Genomic DNA, 19,141 nt, shown 5'->3' with positions numbered 1-19,141 from the left:
TGCTAATTCAAAGTTTTTGTTTTTGTTTTTTTAAGAGTTCAATCTGCCAATTAAATTATTAGAAAAATATCCCAAACCTGTCCTTAACTTCTGAATTACATGCGATGGAATAGGGCACTGACGACTTTCACGGCTACAGTGATTCTCAGGTGAATACCGACGGATTATTAATCTTATTGTATGTGGCTTCCTTCCATCTTGGCATACTCTAAAAGTAAAGAGAAAGTGGAAACAAGGAATCAGAAAAGTATTACTTAAAGTTTTTTTTTTTTTTTTTGAACCTAAGGGTATCACCGTAACAATTATAAACATAGTTGATAACTAGGCAGGAAGCAATACAAGCGTCTGAATAGTCACCAAGTCTATGCACCAAAGCTCTGAAATCTTAAATGTTAAGGCTCTCAGGCCTCACTCAGAATTGAGGGCAATCAGAAAAGAACAGAAATAAGGTACAATTACATAATTATAACAAGCCATTTTTATAATTCAAATCCAAACATAACTGAAAGCAATATATTAAAATCAGCAGGAAATTTAAGAAACTAAGAGAATCATTCACTGACAGGCAAATACATGAAAAATGACAGATTTTTTACACAGGAAAAAAGGATTACAAAAAGAAAAAAATTTTAATGAGATAATTTTGTCAAAAAGCACTCCCTGAAAAGATCCAAGGAGACAGTAATACCACCATTATATGGCAAATTAGAGTAATAACTTCAAAGACCAATTATATGCCACATTTAAGAAAATAAGTACACGTACATGCATCTTAAAAAGTGTTTCATTCAAATGGTCTTGGTTTTAGTGTTGAAAATAAAAGTTTTAATGAGATACAAAATTCACTTAAAAAGCAGAAAATCTAATTACTAGAATAAATGTCATTAAAAAATAATATTTTCCTTTTTATATGTATGGCAATGTATTAAAAATCACAAACACAAAATACAAATATTGTACATTGTTAAACATACTCAAATTGAATTCTGAACTAGAAAATTTGGATTTTTGTAAAAAATAATTTTTTCTCTTATTTTTCTTACGCAAGACTTGATTGTTGCCTTACTAAAATAATAAGATATCTTAAATGGTTCCTGTAAACACATTACTAGTTTAAATACCTTCCAGTTAAGTGTCTTCTACTAAGTCATTATTCAAAGAGTCTGACTTGGTTCCTATAACTAATTAAGACATATTAAGAAAAGGTCATATTCTAAGCAAGCTTAAACTAGTGCCCAGAGGATGGGTTAAAAATTATGTGATTTTAGAGGCATCTGGGTGGTTGAGTCGGTTGAGTATCTGACTTTGGCTCAGGTCATGATCCCACGGTTAGTGAGTTCAAGTCCCAAGTAGGGATGTGTGCTGACAGCTCGGAGCCTGGAGCGTGCTTTGGATTCTGTGTCTCCCTCACTCTCTGCCCCTTCCCCACTTGCGTGTGTTCGAGCTTGCTCTCTCTCTCTCTCTCTCTCTCTCTCAAAAATAAGCATTAAAAAAAGTTATAAAAAAATTCTATGATTTTACACCTCTTACATAGCTATACCATTAGTTATCATATACTCTTCTAGAAAAAAACACATTCACACAAACACAATTATTTTTTTGCCCGTCACATAGATGGTATGATATCTCAGTCACTGAAATAAGGGGCCATGGTGTAGAGGGAGTGGCAAGCAGAGAGAAGGAGAAACGGTTCACAGTTTCTCAGTAATTCACAGTAATTTTTTTTTTAAATTTATGTTATTTTGAAAGAGACAGAGAGAAAACATGGGGGGGGGGGCGGGTGCAGGGAGAGAGAGAGAGAATCCCAAGCAGGCTTTGCACTCCACACTGAACCCAATGCAGGGCTCAATCTCACAATGGTAAGATCATAACCAGAGTCAAAATCAAAAGTCAGACATTTAATCGGCTGAGCCACCTATAGGTGGTAATTACAGGTTTAAAGCATCTAGTCTCATTTCTGGGCTGATTCTTCTGGGCTGTAAAATTTCTGTGGCTTCTCTACCTGCAGAACTCTTGCCAATGGCCCGGCATTTCACAGCAGTCCTCCGTTTAGCTGAAGCAAAGTGGATGACCCAGTTTCAGCAGCATACTCACAGGCCCAGCCTGAGTTGTATCACCGGAGCTGGGTCATTCAGCCAGCCACAGCCCAGGCAGCAAACCATGCGCTCTGGCTCTGCTCAAGACATGAGAACCACACAGCAGGTGACAGCAAAGCTGTAGGAAATTTTCCCTCATCAGTTTACTGACACTTACAGTCATCTAAAACCTTTCTCTCTAGTCATAGTTACAGTCATTACAGAAGCACAGATACCCAAAAGTGTTAGACCCCTGACACCTTACTTTGAGAAATCAAAGAAATGGGAGGCAAAGAGATCATACTCTTGTATGGAATACTGAGAAATAGATATATGATAGGAAAGGAGCATCAGAAACTAAACATCTTGTTCCATTTATGCTATGCTATTCGTACACTCCTAATCCCAGCTGACACTTTCATGTCCTTCCAGACCAGTGCCCCGCACACACTGCCCTCACTCTCCCTGCTCACGCATAGCCCCACTTAGCTATTCCTTTGTCTGACTCCATTTTCTTTCACACAGTCTGAGGCAAAGGAGATAGAAGCGTTCTTCTACTCTCTCCATCACTGTTCGTCTGAATAATTTCCTAACCTCAATCATCACAAATTTGTAGGTGTAGAGATTCCAGATATCCATAAAACCCTCTTAGATAACCATGAGCAGCTTAAGATCCAAAGGATAATCACAATGTTACTAAAATTAAAACTAATGTAAACGGATTAAATTTAGTTAAGAGTATATGTCCCTATATTTGCAACAGTTTATAATGTAGAGAAATTCAATGATAAATGATCACTCTTTATACTGTTCGGTCTCTAGTTATTCTATAAATTCTAAGAACATCAAGTATACTTTCTATATACTTTACACAGAACATATAGGATGATATGGCAAAATGGAAAATCACCTGTTCAAAAGACTGGCAAGTAGTTCTTCAATCTTATTTTTAGCTTCAACTTCCGATGAACATTTTTTAAATGAATCCTCTTCACTAAAGGACTACCAAAGAAGCACAAATAGGGATTACTATAAACCCAAATAAGCAAGTCCAGTTATGAGCGTGGATGTCAAATATTCAGTACATTCTTTACTAACTTCCCTCTGGTGCTCAGTTTCAGCCATTTAGTTCGCTTCTGTATGAGCTCTTTTTACCTGCAAGTTACTGTACTCCACTAGAAAGCTCACTGTAAGTCAAGAAAATTATAAAGCTCTACTACCTGGGGCGCCTGGGAGGCTCACTTGGTTAAGTGTCCGACTCTTAATTTCAACGCATGTCATGATCTCACGGTTCATGAATTTGAGCCAATTCGGGCTCTCCACTGACACCACAGAGCCTGCTCGGGATTCTCCATCTCCCCTCCCCTGCTCATGTGTGTGTACGTGTGTGTGCGCACACATGCATGCTCTCTCTCCCTCTCTCTCATGATAAACAACAACAACAAAAAGCTCTAGTACCAACTCCAACCTTTATTCTATGATTACAGTAAGGCTCTTAATCTCCTAGCACTTGAATTTGAGTTTAACCTTGGACATGTTACTTAACCTTTCTAAAGTACATTATCCTTATCAACTTTTTTGTAATGTTTATTTTTGAGAGATAATTGTAATTATTTAGTAACAATCTACTGAGTAATTATTTTTCAGAGAGAGACAGTGCAAGCAGGGAAAGGGCAGAGAGGGAAGAAGACACAAATCCAAAGCAGGCTCCAGGCTCTGAGCTGCCAGCATAGAGTCCGACTCAGGGCTTGAACTCACTAACCGTGAGATCATGACCTGGGCCGAAGTTGAACACCTAACTGACTGAGCTACCCAGGCGCCCCCAGTATCCTCATCTTAAAAAAAGAATGAGAGAGAGGGAAAAGGTATGAACAAATAATAGTACTACCTACCTCAAAGCTTTGTTGTAAAGATTGAATGGGCTAAGGTATGTAAAGCACTTAGTAAAGTGCCTGTCACATAGGAAAAAAAAAATCAATGTTAACTGGGTGATTATACCTGTCTCTATATTTCTTAAATCATTAGACTACTCAGAAAACAAGATTTCTTAAAAACTGAAATATTTTAGCTAATGTATACAATAAAGTCTGTTAAAAATTAAGTGGCATTTAATCAAGGTAGCTAACTTGAGGCTGAAATACTAATTCTTAGATTCAATTTAAAAATATTTACTAATCTAATAAATTAGCCTTCTCATAGGAAAGTGATCATGTACTCAACCTAGTAAGCAAATTAGAATAGTAAGAACATAGTACTAAAACCAGAAATCTTTATCTCAAATAATGTGCCAACAATTACAATAAATATCATTATCACATACCTGAGGTGGTCCTGAGGGTGTCACAGGAGAGTTATCCTCTCCAAAACTGAGCTTCTGAATACGCTGTGCAACTGAAATTCCTAATTCCTTTTCTAGTATTTTGGATGAAAAGGTTTGGAGATCATGCACACTTCTGATACCCAGAGCTTCAAGACGTTTGGTAGTTTTATAGCCAATACCTAGGCAAAAAAGAAATACACACAGTGTTATAGTAGCTTTTCTCCTTAAAATAAAGCTAATTCAAGTATATATAATACACATCTTTCAATACCATCAAACACGTCTTTCAATACCATAATGAATATTGTGCTAGGATTAAATTTTATTGAAAATTAGGCTGTCCTTCTTCTATTCAGGGTCTCTTAAATGAACCACTTCCAAAACCTAACAACCCTAGTACAACATAATGAATATGGAGATAACCAAGAAATGCTGTCTTGATAAAATGAAGTATTTATCACCTGTTATATAACACTTTGGAAGTATTCAAGAGTCATGGTTATTATTTATGCAAAGAAAGACTGTCACTAAATAAAATTAATTAGCATGTGCTTACTAGCTAATCTGACTCCTGCATATATCACACATTTATCCACAAGTCGTATCTGCCAATATTTACTTGCCCAAATACAAGAGCCATAAAGCAAATAAATAAAAAAATCTACTCATTGGCAAAACTCCTAGCAAAAGTTGTTGCACTAACACTCAGTCATAGTTTATCACCTTACCTGAGATGCTCAGGTAATTTAGTGCCCCTTTCTCTTTTTTAAAATATTTATTTATTTATTGGGGGGGGGGGGGAAGGACAGCATGCCAGAGAGTGTAAGTGGGGGAAGGGCAGAGACAGAAGGAGAGAGGGAGAGAGCTGTCAGCTGGAAGTCCGAAGTAGGGTCTATCCCACAAACTGCGAGAACATGACCTGAGCTGAAATTCAGACGGTTAACCGACTTAGCCATCCAAGCACCCCTCTCTCAATTAAAAAAAAGAAAAAATTAATTCTACAGTCTTCTGATTTCCCTGCACAGTAAAAGAAGTAAATCAAAGCCAACTGGTATGGAGGGGAAATTATTAAAGTGGAGTAACAGGAGGGCGCCTGGGTGGCTCAGTCGGTTAAGCGTCCGACTTCAGCTCAGGTCACGATCTCGCAGTCCGTGAGTTCGAGCCCCGCGTCGGGCTCTGGGCGGATGGCTCGGAGCCTGGAGCCTGCTTTCAATTCTGTGTCTCCCTCTCTCTCTGCCCCTCCCCCGTTCATGCTCTGTCTCTCTCTGTCTCAAAAATAAATAAAAACGTTAAAAAAAAAAATTTAAAGTGGAGTAACAGGTATGTTCACTGCTGAAATAAAAGAGGGCTGGCAATTTGGCATAAGGAAGAGAAAGCCTGTAAAAAAAGAAACAAATCCAAGAACTCAAAAAATAAAGCCAAGTAATAACGTTATTTATGACTGTATCAGTATAGTCCTTAATTTATTACAACCAGACATAGTTAACTGTTGCAGACTCAGAAAACTACAAGCTATATGAATGAACAAAAACGTTTGTAATCACACATACATGGATTAAAAATACGAAGTTATGACATCTGAAGGTTCAGTTGTCCTAAAAATTCATTTCCACAGAATTCTAACATTTTATTCCCCAGCAATGCCATAGAAATGAAGTTTAACACATCCCTTATTAATGGTCTATAAAAACATAAGTATTTGATCTTCAAAGACAGAAATTTGCCCCATGCCCTGAATACGTCACTAACCGCCTCAAGAAAACTAGTTTCTTCATCTTTAAAATAAGAACTTGGTAGGGGCGCCTGGGTGGCTCAGTCAGTTGAGCGTCCGACTTCGGCTCAGGTCATGATCTCACAGTTAGTGGGTTCGAGCCCTGCAACAGGCTCTGTGCTGACGGCTTGGAGCCTGGAGCCTGCCTCGGATTCTGTGTCTCCCTCTCTCTCTGCCCCTCCCCTGCTCATGCTCTGTCTGTCGCTGTCTCTCAACAATAAATACATGTTAAAAAAAAAAAAAAAAGTTTTTTAAAACAAGAACTTGGCCTAAATGCTTTGCAAGGTCCCTTGTAGCCCTAATATTTTCTATATAATCCCAAAGCAGAGTTAGTAAAAGACCAATGCCCCTCTCCAAATGCAGTGTACAGTATAAGAATATGAAGCAGGGACTGGAAATAAAGGACCACGTTTCCAAGTTATAACTTTCATGATCATATTCAAACTATACTAAAATAAAGTAGGTGAAACTAGAAAAGCACTTTCATAGATTTCCTAATCCAGATTCCCTCCAGAGAACATTAGGGTTTTGGGTTTTCTCCAAGAGCCAAGGATACAGGCTGTAAGAATTAATTACATGTATCTACAATTTTGAAAATTAAAGAAATGCAATTAATGTATACTTTTCAAATATATATGTCTTACCAGGCATTTCCTTTACATGGTTCAAGCTCTGAATGAGAACTTGAGAACTTTCAGGTAGTAAGACTGTTTGTTGATTTGGTTTAAAAACACCAGAAACTAATTTTGCCAATAATTTATTAGAAGCCACTCCAGCACAGCCAGTGAGACCCAGTTGATTATACATGGCTTCCCGCATCTCTGCTGCAATCTGAGATCCAATAAGGAGTCTGACGTGCAAGATGTCATGCAGGTTTACATCTATAAAAACAACCAATGTCATTACAAGTCACTACAAAAAAATCTTAATTTTCTTCTTTAGAAATGAGTTTAAAAAAGGCACAGGGCTTAACCTACATCCAATCTCCTCCCCCACAACACCACACCACCATACTGCCGGCCATTTAACTCATCTGTTTTGTTCTTCATAGGAATTCTGTAAAGTAAATAACTACCAGAAGTGAATTCCAAGTGACTGCGATAGTGAATGCATCTTGGGAGTGCTTAACGATTAACAAATGTTTTTTTAATTGTTTATTTTTGAGACACAGAGAGAAAAAGTGCAGAACGGGCAGAGAGAGAGGGAGACAGAGGAAACGAACGGGCTCTGTGCTGACAGCGGAGAGCCTGATGCAGGGCTTGAACTCATGAGATCATGACCTGAACCAAGTCAGACGCTTAAGCGACTGAGCCACCCAGGCACCCCATCAGTAGGAATTTTCTATGAGAGATCAAGTTTCTTAACCTGTTAATCATTAAGGGGTGCCTGGGTGGCTCAGTCAGTTAAGCGAACGACTTCAGCTCAGGTCATGATCTCACCTTTTGTTGAGTTCAAGCCCCGCATCGGGCTCTGTGCTGACCCTGAAGTCTGGAGCCTGCTTTGGATTCTGTGTCTCCCTCTCTCTCTCTGCCCCTTCCCTGCTCGCACTCTCTCTCTCAAAAATGAATAAACATTAAAAAAAATTCCTACTGATATTAGTAAAACTTTTACTCATTTTTAACTGTAAGCAAGCATAAAAGTAAAAGTATTACATTAATAAGAGAGCTAAGATTACAGCTTTAAAGACCTGAATCAAAACATTACACACAGTAACTAGATGTGCTACTGAAAACAATTCTGAATCTGTACATAGTTTGAGAGATCTTTTATGAAAAGTGTAGGGAAATTATACAGAAACAAATTTTCTTGGGGGTGAAAATGGTATTAGAATTATATGAGACAGTCCTTATTCTCAGCAGTATTTACAGATGAAGTGTCATGACACCTGCAATTTACTTTTAAATGGCTCATCAATCAACCATCAATCAATAAAGGGGGAGCAAGATAAAGTAAAGGTAGCAAAATAGCACTGAGTGTATCTATAAGGAATGGTATAATACGTGTTCTCACAGTACTATTCTGTCAACTTTCCTGTAGGTTAGAAAAAATTTTTTAACAAAATCTTGAAAGGAAGGATTCATGAAGAATTACATTTTCTTTTTAGGATATAAAGCCTAGCTCTCTGTAATATGTACTAACAAATACTGAATTTACTTTAAAAATTATTCTATTCAGTCCTTATAAATGACAACAGAGCACAGGTACAAAAGACACATGAAAAGCTTCGTGTTCTCTTCTAGAAGAGAGCTATAGCTCTACCTCCTTTTCTTTACTATCAGAGAGGCAGGGAACTAGACTAAGAGGACACACATGCTGAGATATAGGGGCAAGAAGGTCAGGGCAAATCTACAAATGCAGAGTAGTGTGTCTTCCATGTGGCATGATATAGAAGTCACCAGCAGAGTTACAATATTCATTGGGGCTTACTGATGCTTATTTTCAAATGTAAATATCTCTGGAAACACCATCAGTCATTCACACTTTAATATGTGAAGGAGATGGACCATTCTGCTTTCTTGCTAACAGCTGGCTAACAGCTTGCTAACAGCTGGCTAACAGCTGAATATGAGCTTGCAAAAGATGGCCGGTAGGCCTGGACAAGCTTCCATGGGGGTTAAATCAGGAAGTCAAAGAGCAACATGAGTGTCTTGATGCCTGGGGGAATAGAAGGAACAAGCAAAAAGACAAATTTAGTTTACCTCAAAATTTGCTTAAAGACAGTTTTAGGAGAATAAAAAATAGACCATCAAGGCAGTTCTTATAACTGAAAAAGGTATCGCTCTTAAAAACAGTAACACACAAACTGTGTCAGAGAAATGAAAAGTGCATGACCACTGAGCTACAGGTCACCAAAATCTCATTTTCTGCCTTCTTAACATGGAACACCTAATTTTAATCATTTTAGACAGACCACTGAAACTTGGCTATACCTCCAACAAAAGACATAAAATTTTCAGAAAGATAAAGTCCATTCATTAAGCTCAGTGAACTCAGTGAACATTAAAAAATGTAGGCACTTTTAGTTACTAAATAAAGAACTGACTTACACTGGTCATTATATACATGACCCCACACAGTCAGTGCTGAAAGTTCACCACTTTGAAGCTGCTGTCGTCTCTTCTCAACCATCTCTGTTAGATCCACAAAGTTTTCATCAAATCCCAGTCTCTCAACAACTGGACTAAATTCTTCCAACAACTCTAAATTGAAATAATAGTGGTGCACAGATGTTAACTAAGGCCATAACTAAAATAGATGTAACTATTTTATGCTTAAAAATACATCAGGTATGTTAAAGATTTCACTCTTCCACAATATCTTTTAAAAAGTCCTCAGTTAACTGGGAGTTTCTTCTGTACCACATTTTGAGTAAAGGCAATATTTTCCAACAAAGTAAGTCCAAAATGACATTCCCTGGGCAGATGCTCACAGCAATAGATTTAGCTCAATCTCCTATACCTAAAATTTCTATACCTGTAGTACATTAAATATTAATGCTTATCGTTCATTATGATCTTGAAACAGTGGGTCAAAAGAATAAATTACAGTCAGCCTAGAAAAGCAGAAACAAGTAATAATATACTCCACTATATTTTCCACAAGAGTTTTAAAAAGACAAAATTTAAAATTTCCAATTATTACTGAATCAAAAAGAAAAGTCACTTAATTTTCAAAATATACTACAATGTAAGATTTTGACCAGTCATCCCCCAGCTTTTTCCTCAAGGGTAGATATGGACCATGACTTACATGTATTTGAATGTCCACCACCTAGCAAATACCCTGTCCTTAAGTCAAATGCTTGCTAAACTGAAGTGAACCAAGATTTGAAATAAATTCAAAAGGACAATTAATTCTTTTTAGGATTAAAACTAATAACTCTGTAATCACTGAGAAGAATTTTCACTTCTCTCTGAATCTCTACTGATACCAGTAGGATGGCAGAATACAAATTACTAGCCTCTTCTTATTTAAAAATGCATAAGCAGGACACCCGGGTGGCTCAATCAGTTAAGCATCTAAATTCAGCTCAGGCCACGATCTCACAGTTCATGAGTTTGAGCCCCGTGTCGGGCTCTGTGCTGACAGCTTAGAGCCTGGAGCCTGCTTCAGATTCTGTATCTCCCTCTCTCTCTGCCACTCCCCTGCTCGCTCTCTCTCTCTCTCTCAAAAATAAACACTAAAAAAAAATTTAAATGCATAGGTTCTCAAAGTCCTATAATATGAAAGCTCAGAAATAAAAGTACTATGTCATTCCAGACAGATCGCTTTTTTACATAAATACTAAAAATACCTCTATTTTATTGATGCCGACTTGATAATATCATGAGAAAACAATTAATAAAGATAATGTGACCCAGTGACCACCAAAAATCACTTCCACTCTACCTAGAGAAAACTATTTATCTGTCCTGAGACTGACAATGTTTTTGATCACATAAAAGGATTCTTTTGCATTTCGTACATCAATTTCTGCAATTTTTTCGAAAGTATATACTACATAAGAAAACTAAAGGACAAGTTTTTAAATACTAAGCAGAAAAGCAAATTAAACACAAGAATCATGCACAAAGCTGGTGAATCACTGAACTGATTGATTATATGGGTTCTATTATTAGGTCACAGGGATAAATCACTTATCCCATTTCTGAAGTTAATAGTTTTTTGCTGGCAACTTCATAAATAAGATGCATTTACTAAACATGTAAGGCCAAAGACAGGAGTTTGTAATTAGAGAAAAAACTATCTAGACAAGAACGTATACATATTTTAGAAAAATATGGAACAATAAGATACGTTATAAATAGGTCAGGGATAAATTCAGCATAGGACTATTAAGCTATGTTCCTACTTCAACTCAAAAAATACTATGAGAAAAATTAACAAAATTACTTTTTATTAATGCACAAATCATGCTTAGAATTGTTTTTTTTTAAGTTTATTTATCTTGAGAGAGAGAACCCACACACAAGGAAGGGACAGAGAGAAGGAGAGACAGAATCCCAAGTAGGCTCCATGCTGACAGCACAGAGCTGAGGTGGGGATGGATCTTATGAATCATGAGATCGTGACCTGAGCTGAAATCAAGATTCGGCCGCGCAACCAACTGAGCCACCCAGGTGCCCCCAGGATATTTGTTACTATATTATGCATTTTTTTAAAAGATCTTATTTGTAAGTAATCTCTACACCCAACATGGGGCTTTAACTCACAAATCTGAGATCAAGGGTCGCATGCTCCACTGACTGAGCCTGCCGGGTGCCCCAATGTTAGTGCATGTCTAATTCTCTCAAGATACTTGATAAATTAAGAATCAGTATAAAAAGTCAGACTTACCAACTAAATTTCCAGTATGACATTTTAATTATGAAAAGGATGAAAAAATACAGTGGCATAAAAGTAATAAGGGAAAGACCGATAAGTCTGACACCATAAATAAATTTTAAAAGGTAAAATGCAAATTGGAAATATATTTATAATACATGGGTATCAAAGAGCTAATTTCTTTAACTTCCAAAAAATGATATAGGCCAATTAGAAAAAAAAGAGCAATCCAAATGAAAATCAGGCCCTATAGGTTATTCACAGAGAATATATGTATAAATGACCAAAATATGAAAAGATGTTCAAACTTAGTCATAGAAAAATTCAAATCAAAACAATGACTATTTTTTTCACCTATCAGGCAAAATCTTTACAGTTTGAGAATATGTAACATCCATATATACTAGCAATGTGCTAGGAAAACCTCAAGTGCAACATTCAGCAGTGTTCAAAATTTTAAGTGCAACTTACCTTTGATCTAGAAATTTACCTCTAAGAACTTACGCTATGGGTATCTCCATAAAAGTATGACAGAATTTCTATATGAAAAAGTCTCCTGGAGCATATATTAGGAAGAGCAGAAAGTTAGTTAACAGCCTAATAATCTATCACTATCAGGAAACCATGTACTTTATCTTCCAAAATAAGAAATTTTTTGAATGAAAGGAGGTGCTATTAATAATAGGACAATAGGAATAAAGTGGGACATACTGTCTTCATATCCCTAAAGGACAGGTTAAGTAAGTACAGAACAAAATACAATGTAGTACTGCACAGGTATTGAAAAGAATGAGGAGGAGTTACATGAAGAGGCACAAAGATGCATAACCTCTTCTGTGTACACTAAAAATTATCTTAATATTCATATACACACAATTTTGCATAGATGTACAAGCGACATTTTCGGAGTACAGGCTTGTCTTTTCTGCTTAGCTATCCTTTCTTCCCCCTTTCTCCCATTTCACCACTGCCACTTCCTCTCCAGAAGTTAACTAAGTTAAAAACCTAGTATATATCCTCTTGTTTCCCTTGTTTCCTGTTTATATATAGACATACATACCTTTTACTCAACAAGGAATATCTCTCGGAATCAAATAGTATACCACCAATGCATTCTTTTTAATGACTATATAATATTCCATCATAGAGAAGTCTTAGTTTCTATTGCCATTCTCATCCTGATGAGCATTTGTTTTTGTTCCATATTTTTACCAATTACAAACCATGCTACCATATTTTGTACATATGTTCTCATGATTTTATTTCTATTGGATAAATTGCCAGAAGTAATATCACAGGGTTAAAAAACATAGTATCTTTAATTTGAAAAAACATTTCTGTATTTCTTCTTTAAAAGCTGTACTACTTTATGTTTCTACTTTTTCTCACATTATTTTTTGCAAGTATGATGGACATAAAATAATCTTACTAATTCAAATTTCCTGAGCCACTAATGAATTTGAGTATTCTCTTTTCACATAATTGTGGACATTGGGTTTGTTCTTTTTGTCAATTGCCTATTCATATCTTTTGTCCATTTTTCTGAAGTATCTTTTCCTTGTATATTTGTAAGGGCTTTTGGATATTATACTTAACACATTCATCTGAAAACTGCTACAATTAAGAACAAGCAAAAACAACAGCAGAAAAGATAAACAGCTGATTCTTATACATTTTTAAATTACATATATCTGCGGTATGCCAGTACAAATATATTTCACAGTTCCTATAATTTACTAAAACTCTAAGATTCAAACCCAAACCTTAGTATGGAGGAATTTGCCTATATTGTAGTATTTAGTATATATATATATGTATAAAATCCAAGAAAAAATTAATAAGATACCCATTATTTTTGCTAATAGTTCTTAACAAATCAGTGTTTAATTATGTTAATCAAACATTCAGAAGCCTCTCCCAACTGTTAGCACATTAGAGTACAGTATATGCATAATTCACTTAAACTTGGTTTTAAATTTAAAATGAAAAATATTTGAGGGGCACCTGGGTGGCTCAGTCAATTAAATATCTGACTCTTAATCTTGGCTCAGGTCATGATCTCACTGATCGTGAGTTCAAGCCTCGCATCAGGCTCTGCGCTGATGGTACAGAGCCTGCTTGGGATTCCGTCTCTCTCTACCCCTCCCTTGCTTGTGCACTTGCTCGCGGGCTCTCTCTCTCTCTCTCTCTCAAAATAAATAATTTAATTAAAATTTTTTTAAAAATTTTACTTGCTTTGGTATATCTTTCCATTTTCTCATTTCCAAATTTTGCTTTACATTTTTTCTTGCATTTTTATAAACACCAATTACGACAGACTCCAAATTTCTTACAACTATACATTTTCTGTCAAGATTACTCATAACATAAAAAGTCATCCTCTTCTATATTTTTTAAAGCAGGCAAGAGCCAAAATAAAAGTTATTAGCAAAAAAGAAAGTGATTTATGGCATTTTATGTATTAAAAGATTCATGTAGTGAATGGGCATCCCATATACAAATTAATGCTGAAAGTGTATTGCCCATAATCTGTACCTGTAACCTTATATGACATCTCTCTGTAACGTGTCAAGTCTTCTCCATTAACTAATACCAGCTGTGGACATTTTTCTTTTGCATCTCTGACAGTCATAAGTTTCTTAACTCCAAGTTTCCTAGCTTCATAGTTGCAGGTAACCACCAAATATTTCTGCTGAACCCCTATAAAAAGTAAATATTTTATGAGAAAACTGAACAGGATTAAAGAAAATCTTAATATATTATTTACTAATTCCATAATTTTAAATTGTAATGCAATCTATTCTGATTAAAACGAAAAAGTGCTATTCGGTTAAAAAGTATAGCCTCGGGGCGCCTGGGTGGCTCAGCTGGTTAAGTGTTCGACTTCGGCTCGGGTCATGATCTCATGATCTGTGAGTTCGAGCCCCGCATCGGCTCTGTGCTGACACCTCAGAGCCTGGTGCCCATTTCAGATTCTGTGTCTCCCTCTCTCTCTGCGCCTCCCCTGTTCACGCTCTCTGTCTCAAAAATAAATAAACGTTAAAAAAAAAAAATTTTTTTTAAGTATAGCCTCCATTCACCAAGGTTCTATAAAATTAACAAAAATTATCATAAATCAGTATATTCTCAGGGCACCTGGGTGGCTCAGTCAGTTAAGCATCTGACTCTTGATTTCAGCTCAGGTTATAATCTCAAGAATCGTGACATCAAGCCCCGCATTGGACTCTGTGCTAAAAGCACAGAGCCTGCTTGGGATTCTCTCTCCCTCTCTCTCTCTGCACCTACCCTGCTCTCTTCTCTCTCTCTCTCGAAATAAATAAACATTTAAAAACTAAAAGTAAATCAGTATATTGTCTGGAGTCTTCAGCAAAAAGATAGAAACAAAATCCTCCTAGGGATTTTTTTCAGACAATATGAAACCAGATTAATTTATACTGAATTAACTCTTTATATAGGTCTAGGCTATGTTTCACCAAAAAATAAAGCAGATGAAAATAACTGAGTACAATTAATCACTGGTTTCTGCTAGAAAAACTTTCCGATGACCATAAAGCGATGTTCTATTATAAGTGCCAACCTACAACAAGCATGAAGGATCTCCTCCCAATAAATGTTGCAATTACTAAACTGTTCCCCAGAGTAATTTGCCGAAAAGATAAGGCAGTGAGGCATCATTAATGGGACCCCTCCTTATCAAAAATGACTAAATTATGACCATCTACAGACTACACAAATTCTCGTTTACTAGTGGTGGCTTAAGATTGCTGAAATTACTTTTCTCTTTACACAAGTTGACCATTTGTTTACCACTGTAAAAGTAGTGTTCATTAAAACACAAACATGTAGAAGAAAAAAAAGATTATGTCCACTCCACCAACGTAAGGCATTTGTTTCTAAAACTTTGATATTAGAAACAAGGCAAAGAAACGTTATTTCATATAAAGATTTGTGACATATCCGATTATATACTCCACAATAGAAGCTCTGGGTCAAAAGTAGTGATTTAAGATTCATTAGTGAGCTATATAAAAATCAGACTGGTAAGTTCCTTAACTTAAAAAGTAGTCTCCTAATACAGAATTAAATTATATGGACTCACTACTACTATATGTTACCAGCCCAAGTTAAATAGTCACATATTTGTTGAGTATAACTGAAAGACTACTTTCCCTTTCTCCCAGAAACTTTCAGCATCACATTTCTCACTTCCAGATAATCATTCATCCCTGTGTCTTAATTATACTATACTTTTTTATTAAGCATTACCTACATAGCATCTTATGTTACACTGCTACTAATTAGAAATGACTTTAGCAGAAAATTTTATAGCCCCTAATCCTAATTCCTTGACACCCTAAGAATGAATGATTAATCCTTCAGGATTAAAAATCCTAGACTGATACTGGCACACCAAAAACTAGTCATCCTTTTGTTCTTCCTTAGTAAATCAAGTAGGCTGGGATGAATTGGGATTTATCAAACACAACCTAGGCACAAGAGGTTAGCAGCTGGTGAACCAGAATCGTTCTTTACGCTTATACTAAAAGATAAATTCTTACTACATGCATAAAAGAAATTTTAGGAAATTTAAATGACTTTTCCAATTTAAGACATACATGTAATAGAAATGCTAAAACAAGCCAACATATACAAGTAAACCCTCCACATAAAATCCCTCTTTGCCTTTTATTTAAAAAGATACCTGCATTTTTAGGAAAATTTTACACTCTATATGCCTCAAGTATTTAGGGTTCTGTTCAAAATCCAACTATTTTGTCATGTTACACGGTTCAAGAGTCAAAATCAAAAGGTGGTTGGGTAGGTGAAAATGTCATTAGAATGTAATAAGACATTTTTTAATTTTAACCATTGAGAAAAAGACTAATAGCTTATGAACTTTCTGTTTACGTGTTCAGTTGGCTATATACACTACTTGTGTAAAATTCATCATTTTCATCATTTATTAAATGAGGCTTAGAAATTTTACACCTACTAGAGAAGCCAAGTTACTGCCTATGAAGTACCTTAAGAACTGCTTCCAAAATCTTTAATATGGTTAATAAACCAGAATATAATCAACATAGTTAATACTCTTATACAAAATGAAAATATTATCAATGTCCAGAATTACCTAAAGGTTTACCCTTCAGTTCCGGATTTGATATCATTTCTACTTGTGCATAAAAGCAATCCAGATCCACATGCACTATGACTCTGGATGAAGAACCTCCTTCTGGCACCACTTGACCATGAACCAATGCACAATATGCAAAGAAATAGAAAAATATATTCAGGCTGCTTATCATCTCTGAGCAATTGGCAGTCCCTTAAGACATGGTAACTGAGAAGAAGAATGAAGAATGATTTTAAGTTTCTTCCTAGATTTATGTGTCAAAGCATCTAAAAATTACCGACACGAGAGAAACTCCATCTATAGGAGGGTCTTCAGTCCTGTGTACTTAGTATTTCTTTGTGCACTGTATTTTTCTCAGGCTAGAAATAACTTTTGAGAGGGAAAAAAATCGATAATGGAAGATGAAAGAGGTAATCCTATCACCTGGAAATTTATAATAAAGTTTAGATTAAATCGCAAGGGATAGGTAAGTTTAATGCTGATTTCAACCAACTTAAAAATTATCCTAAGTGGCATGTCCTTAAATTAAAAAAAAAAAAAAAAGAATCGTTAAATACAAAAGGGCAGAATCCAGACCTATGGGTTCCAGTAGACTTTATCTGGCACCCATATGAGGGCAGGATTATCTAGTTCAATGCTGAATCCCCAGTATCTAGGACAGGGCCTGGCATATAACAGACTACCAATAAATACTCGCTAAATTAAAAGAATGAGTAAATATTTCTTGAATTTGAAGAAGTAGCTCAGGTCATGGAGTGCGGAGGGGGATGAGAGAGGAGATTCCGGCTCTTAACCAATTAAAAACGAGGCAGGCTAAGTGCAATGTGGTATTATGATCTGGATACTGGAACAGAAAACTAAGTGGAAAAAACTGGCAAACCCTGTATAGCGTTTGTACTTAACAGTATTATGCCAGTGTTCACTTCTCAGTTTTGACATATGTACATTAGATATCAACATAAGTGACATAAGATATTAACAATAGGGAAAGCCGCTTCTGCAACTTCTGTGAGTCTAAAATTAATTCCAAAAATTAAAAGTCAAACGGGGGCGCAGAAGGGGGCAAGGAAGAGCCTTGGCCTCAGGCCCTGGGGTTGGGCAGTACAAGGTAGAGCCCTTATATTTCCAGAGGCCGAAAGTGGGTCCTCGAAGAGATGGCCACTGCAGATGTGCCTCGTTTTCGGTGCCGAGCCAAGCTACAGCCCCAACCTCCGCCAAGTGGGCGACAAGGTTCTCTACTTCTGCAACCTTACTCAGCCCCGGCGCCTCTTCGGCTATTTGAGGGATCACAAATGCACCCTGGAATAACAAACTGATTCGCCGATCCCGTCCTTAGCTGTAAACAGCAGGTAACGAAGGGCAGCTCTCTCTACCAGGCCGTGAAAACGAAAGGAACAGAGCGAGGCAAGGACTGTCGCCCCCCAACGGCCGCCGCCGCCTCCCCTGGCCTCCGCCCGCCCCGCCCTTCTCATTTACACCAAGGGACGCCGCCGGGCTCCTCAGGCACCGGCGCATCGCGCGAGCAGCCTGCCTCCCCCGCCTCCGCCCGGTCCATGGCCTTAGCCGCGTCCTCTTCCTCGTCGCGGCCGGCTTCCTCCTCGGGCTCCACCCCCAGCTTCTCCATCCTGCCGCGGCCAACGACAGCGCAGTTTCCGGCCGCTTCCGCCCCGTCTCCAGGGAAACCAGGGGCCGACCGCCCCCAGTCCCTTCGGCCTTGGCGCCTGCGCAGCCCGGGCCGACCAGCCAGTTGCCCGGAGGAACGCGCGGCCTGGGAATCATTTGGTCCCACGTGCTGAGGTTGCTTCTCGCCCGGTTGAGGCCGGAAGTGAGGGATTACCGTCACAAACAGCTCTTTTTTTTTTTTTCTTGAGGTCTTCGGAGTTAGTCCCATGCCACAAATTTTAACTTTTTTTATCTTAACTGGGGCCAGCCTGTTCTCTCGATAACTGTTACAAGCAAAACTGGTAACACTTAAGACACTGAACGATTCGTGGCGATGGGGGCTAAGAGAAAGGGTGGGAATTATGGTAAGACCAAGGGGGCCGTGTGAACTGACATGATTAGCAAGTATGTTAAATATTGTTGCATTTTGTTCGTTGTTTGATTCAAAGACACTGACAAATTGGATCCCTGAATTCTTAATCATCTAAAGCGAATAGGAGCGTGATACATGAAGTTTTGGAATCAGATAAAATTTCCAAACCAGAGCCTCCAAACTTGCCAATTTTCTGACTTTGGGCAGGTTGCATAACTCCTTTGAGCTTCAGTTTCTCCACTGTTGGGGGGGACCGTTGCCTTGAGTGTCTAGAGATTAAATAAGTGAATGAAAACATAGTTTAGTATTCCAGTGCATGTAAAACACCTGACACACAGGGGTGCTCAGTAAATGATAGTCGTCTTTGCTTTCTGTTAAGACGCTTGTGTGCCTCTGCGTGTGTGTGTGTGTGTGTGTGTGTGTTTGTGTTTTCCATAAGAGGAAATTTGGAAATTTTTATGTGTGTACGTACATATTTATA

At 37.3% G+C, this 19,141-nt stretch overlaps 1 protein-coding gene across 5 annotated transcripts in view; it reads right to left on the bottom strand.

Annotated features, from left to right (window-relative positions):
• POLI (DNA polymerase iota) overlaps positions 1-18,399 on the bottom strand; it is a 28,752-nt gene extending 10,353 nt beyond the window's left edge. For 2 of the 5 annotated variants that reach the window (XR_008291469.1, XM_027068992.2), the window contains exons 1-8: positions 18,102-18,399; positions 16,623-16,733; positions 14,027-14,191; positions 9,214-9,366; positions 6,811-7,047; positions 4,396-4,574; positions 2,986-3,077; positions 78-208 (exon numbers count right to left, since the gene is read on the bottom strand). Coding sequence is in view for 4 of the 5 variants with exons in the window: in XM_027068992.2 (XP_026924793.1) it covers positions 78-208; positions 2,986-3,077; positions 4,396-4,574; positions 6,811-7,047; positions 9,214-9,366; positions 14,027-14,191; positions 16,623-16,733; positions 18,102-18,249 (1,216 nt within the window). In the remaining variant the exon portion in view is untranslated. Of the gene's footprint in view, positions 1-77; positions 209-2,985; positions 3,078-4,395; positions 4,575-6,810; positions 7,048-9,213; positions 9,367-11,981; positions 13,300-14,026; positions 14,192-16,622; positions 16,734-18,101 lie in introns of those variants that run through there. The other 3 variants (XM_027068990.2, XM_027068991.2, XM_027068994.2) reach the window with 3 other exon arrangements.
• Between the last annotated feature and the right edge of the window lie 742 nt (positions 18,400-19,141).

The sequence above is a fragment of the Acinonyx jubatus genome, chromosome D3 (genome assembly GCF_027475565.1).
Source record: "Acinonyx jubatus isolate Ajub_Pintada_27869175 chromosome D3, VMU_Ajub_asm_v1.0, whole genome shotgun sequence".
NCBI lineage: Eukaryota > Metazoa > Chordata > Mammalia > Carnivora > Felidae > Acinonyx > Acinonyx jubatus.
Note: the sequence above shows the minus strand (reverse complement) of the source record. Positions and strands in the feature narration are given on the sequence as shown.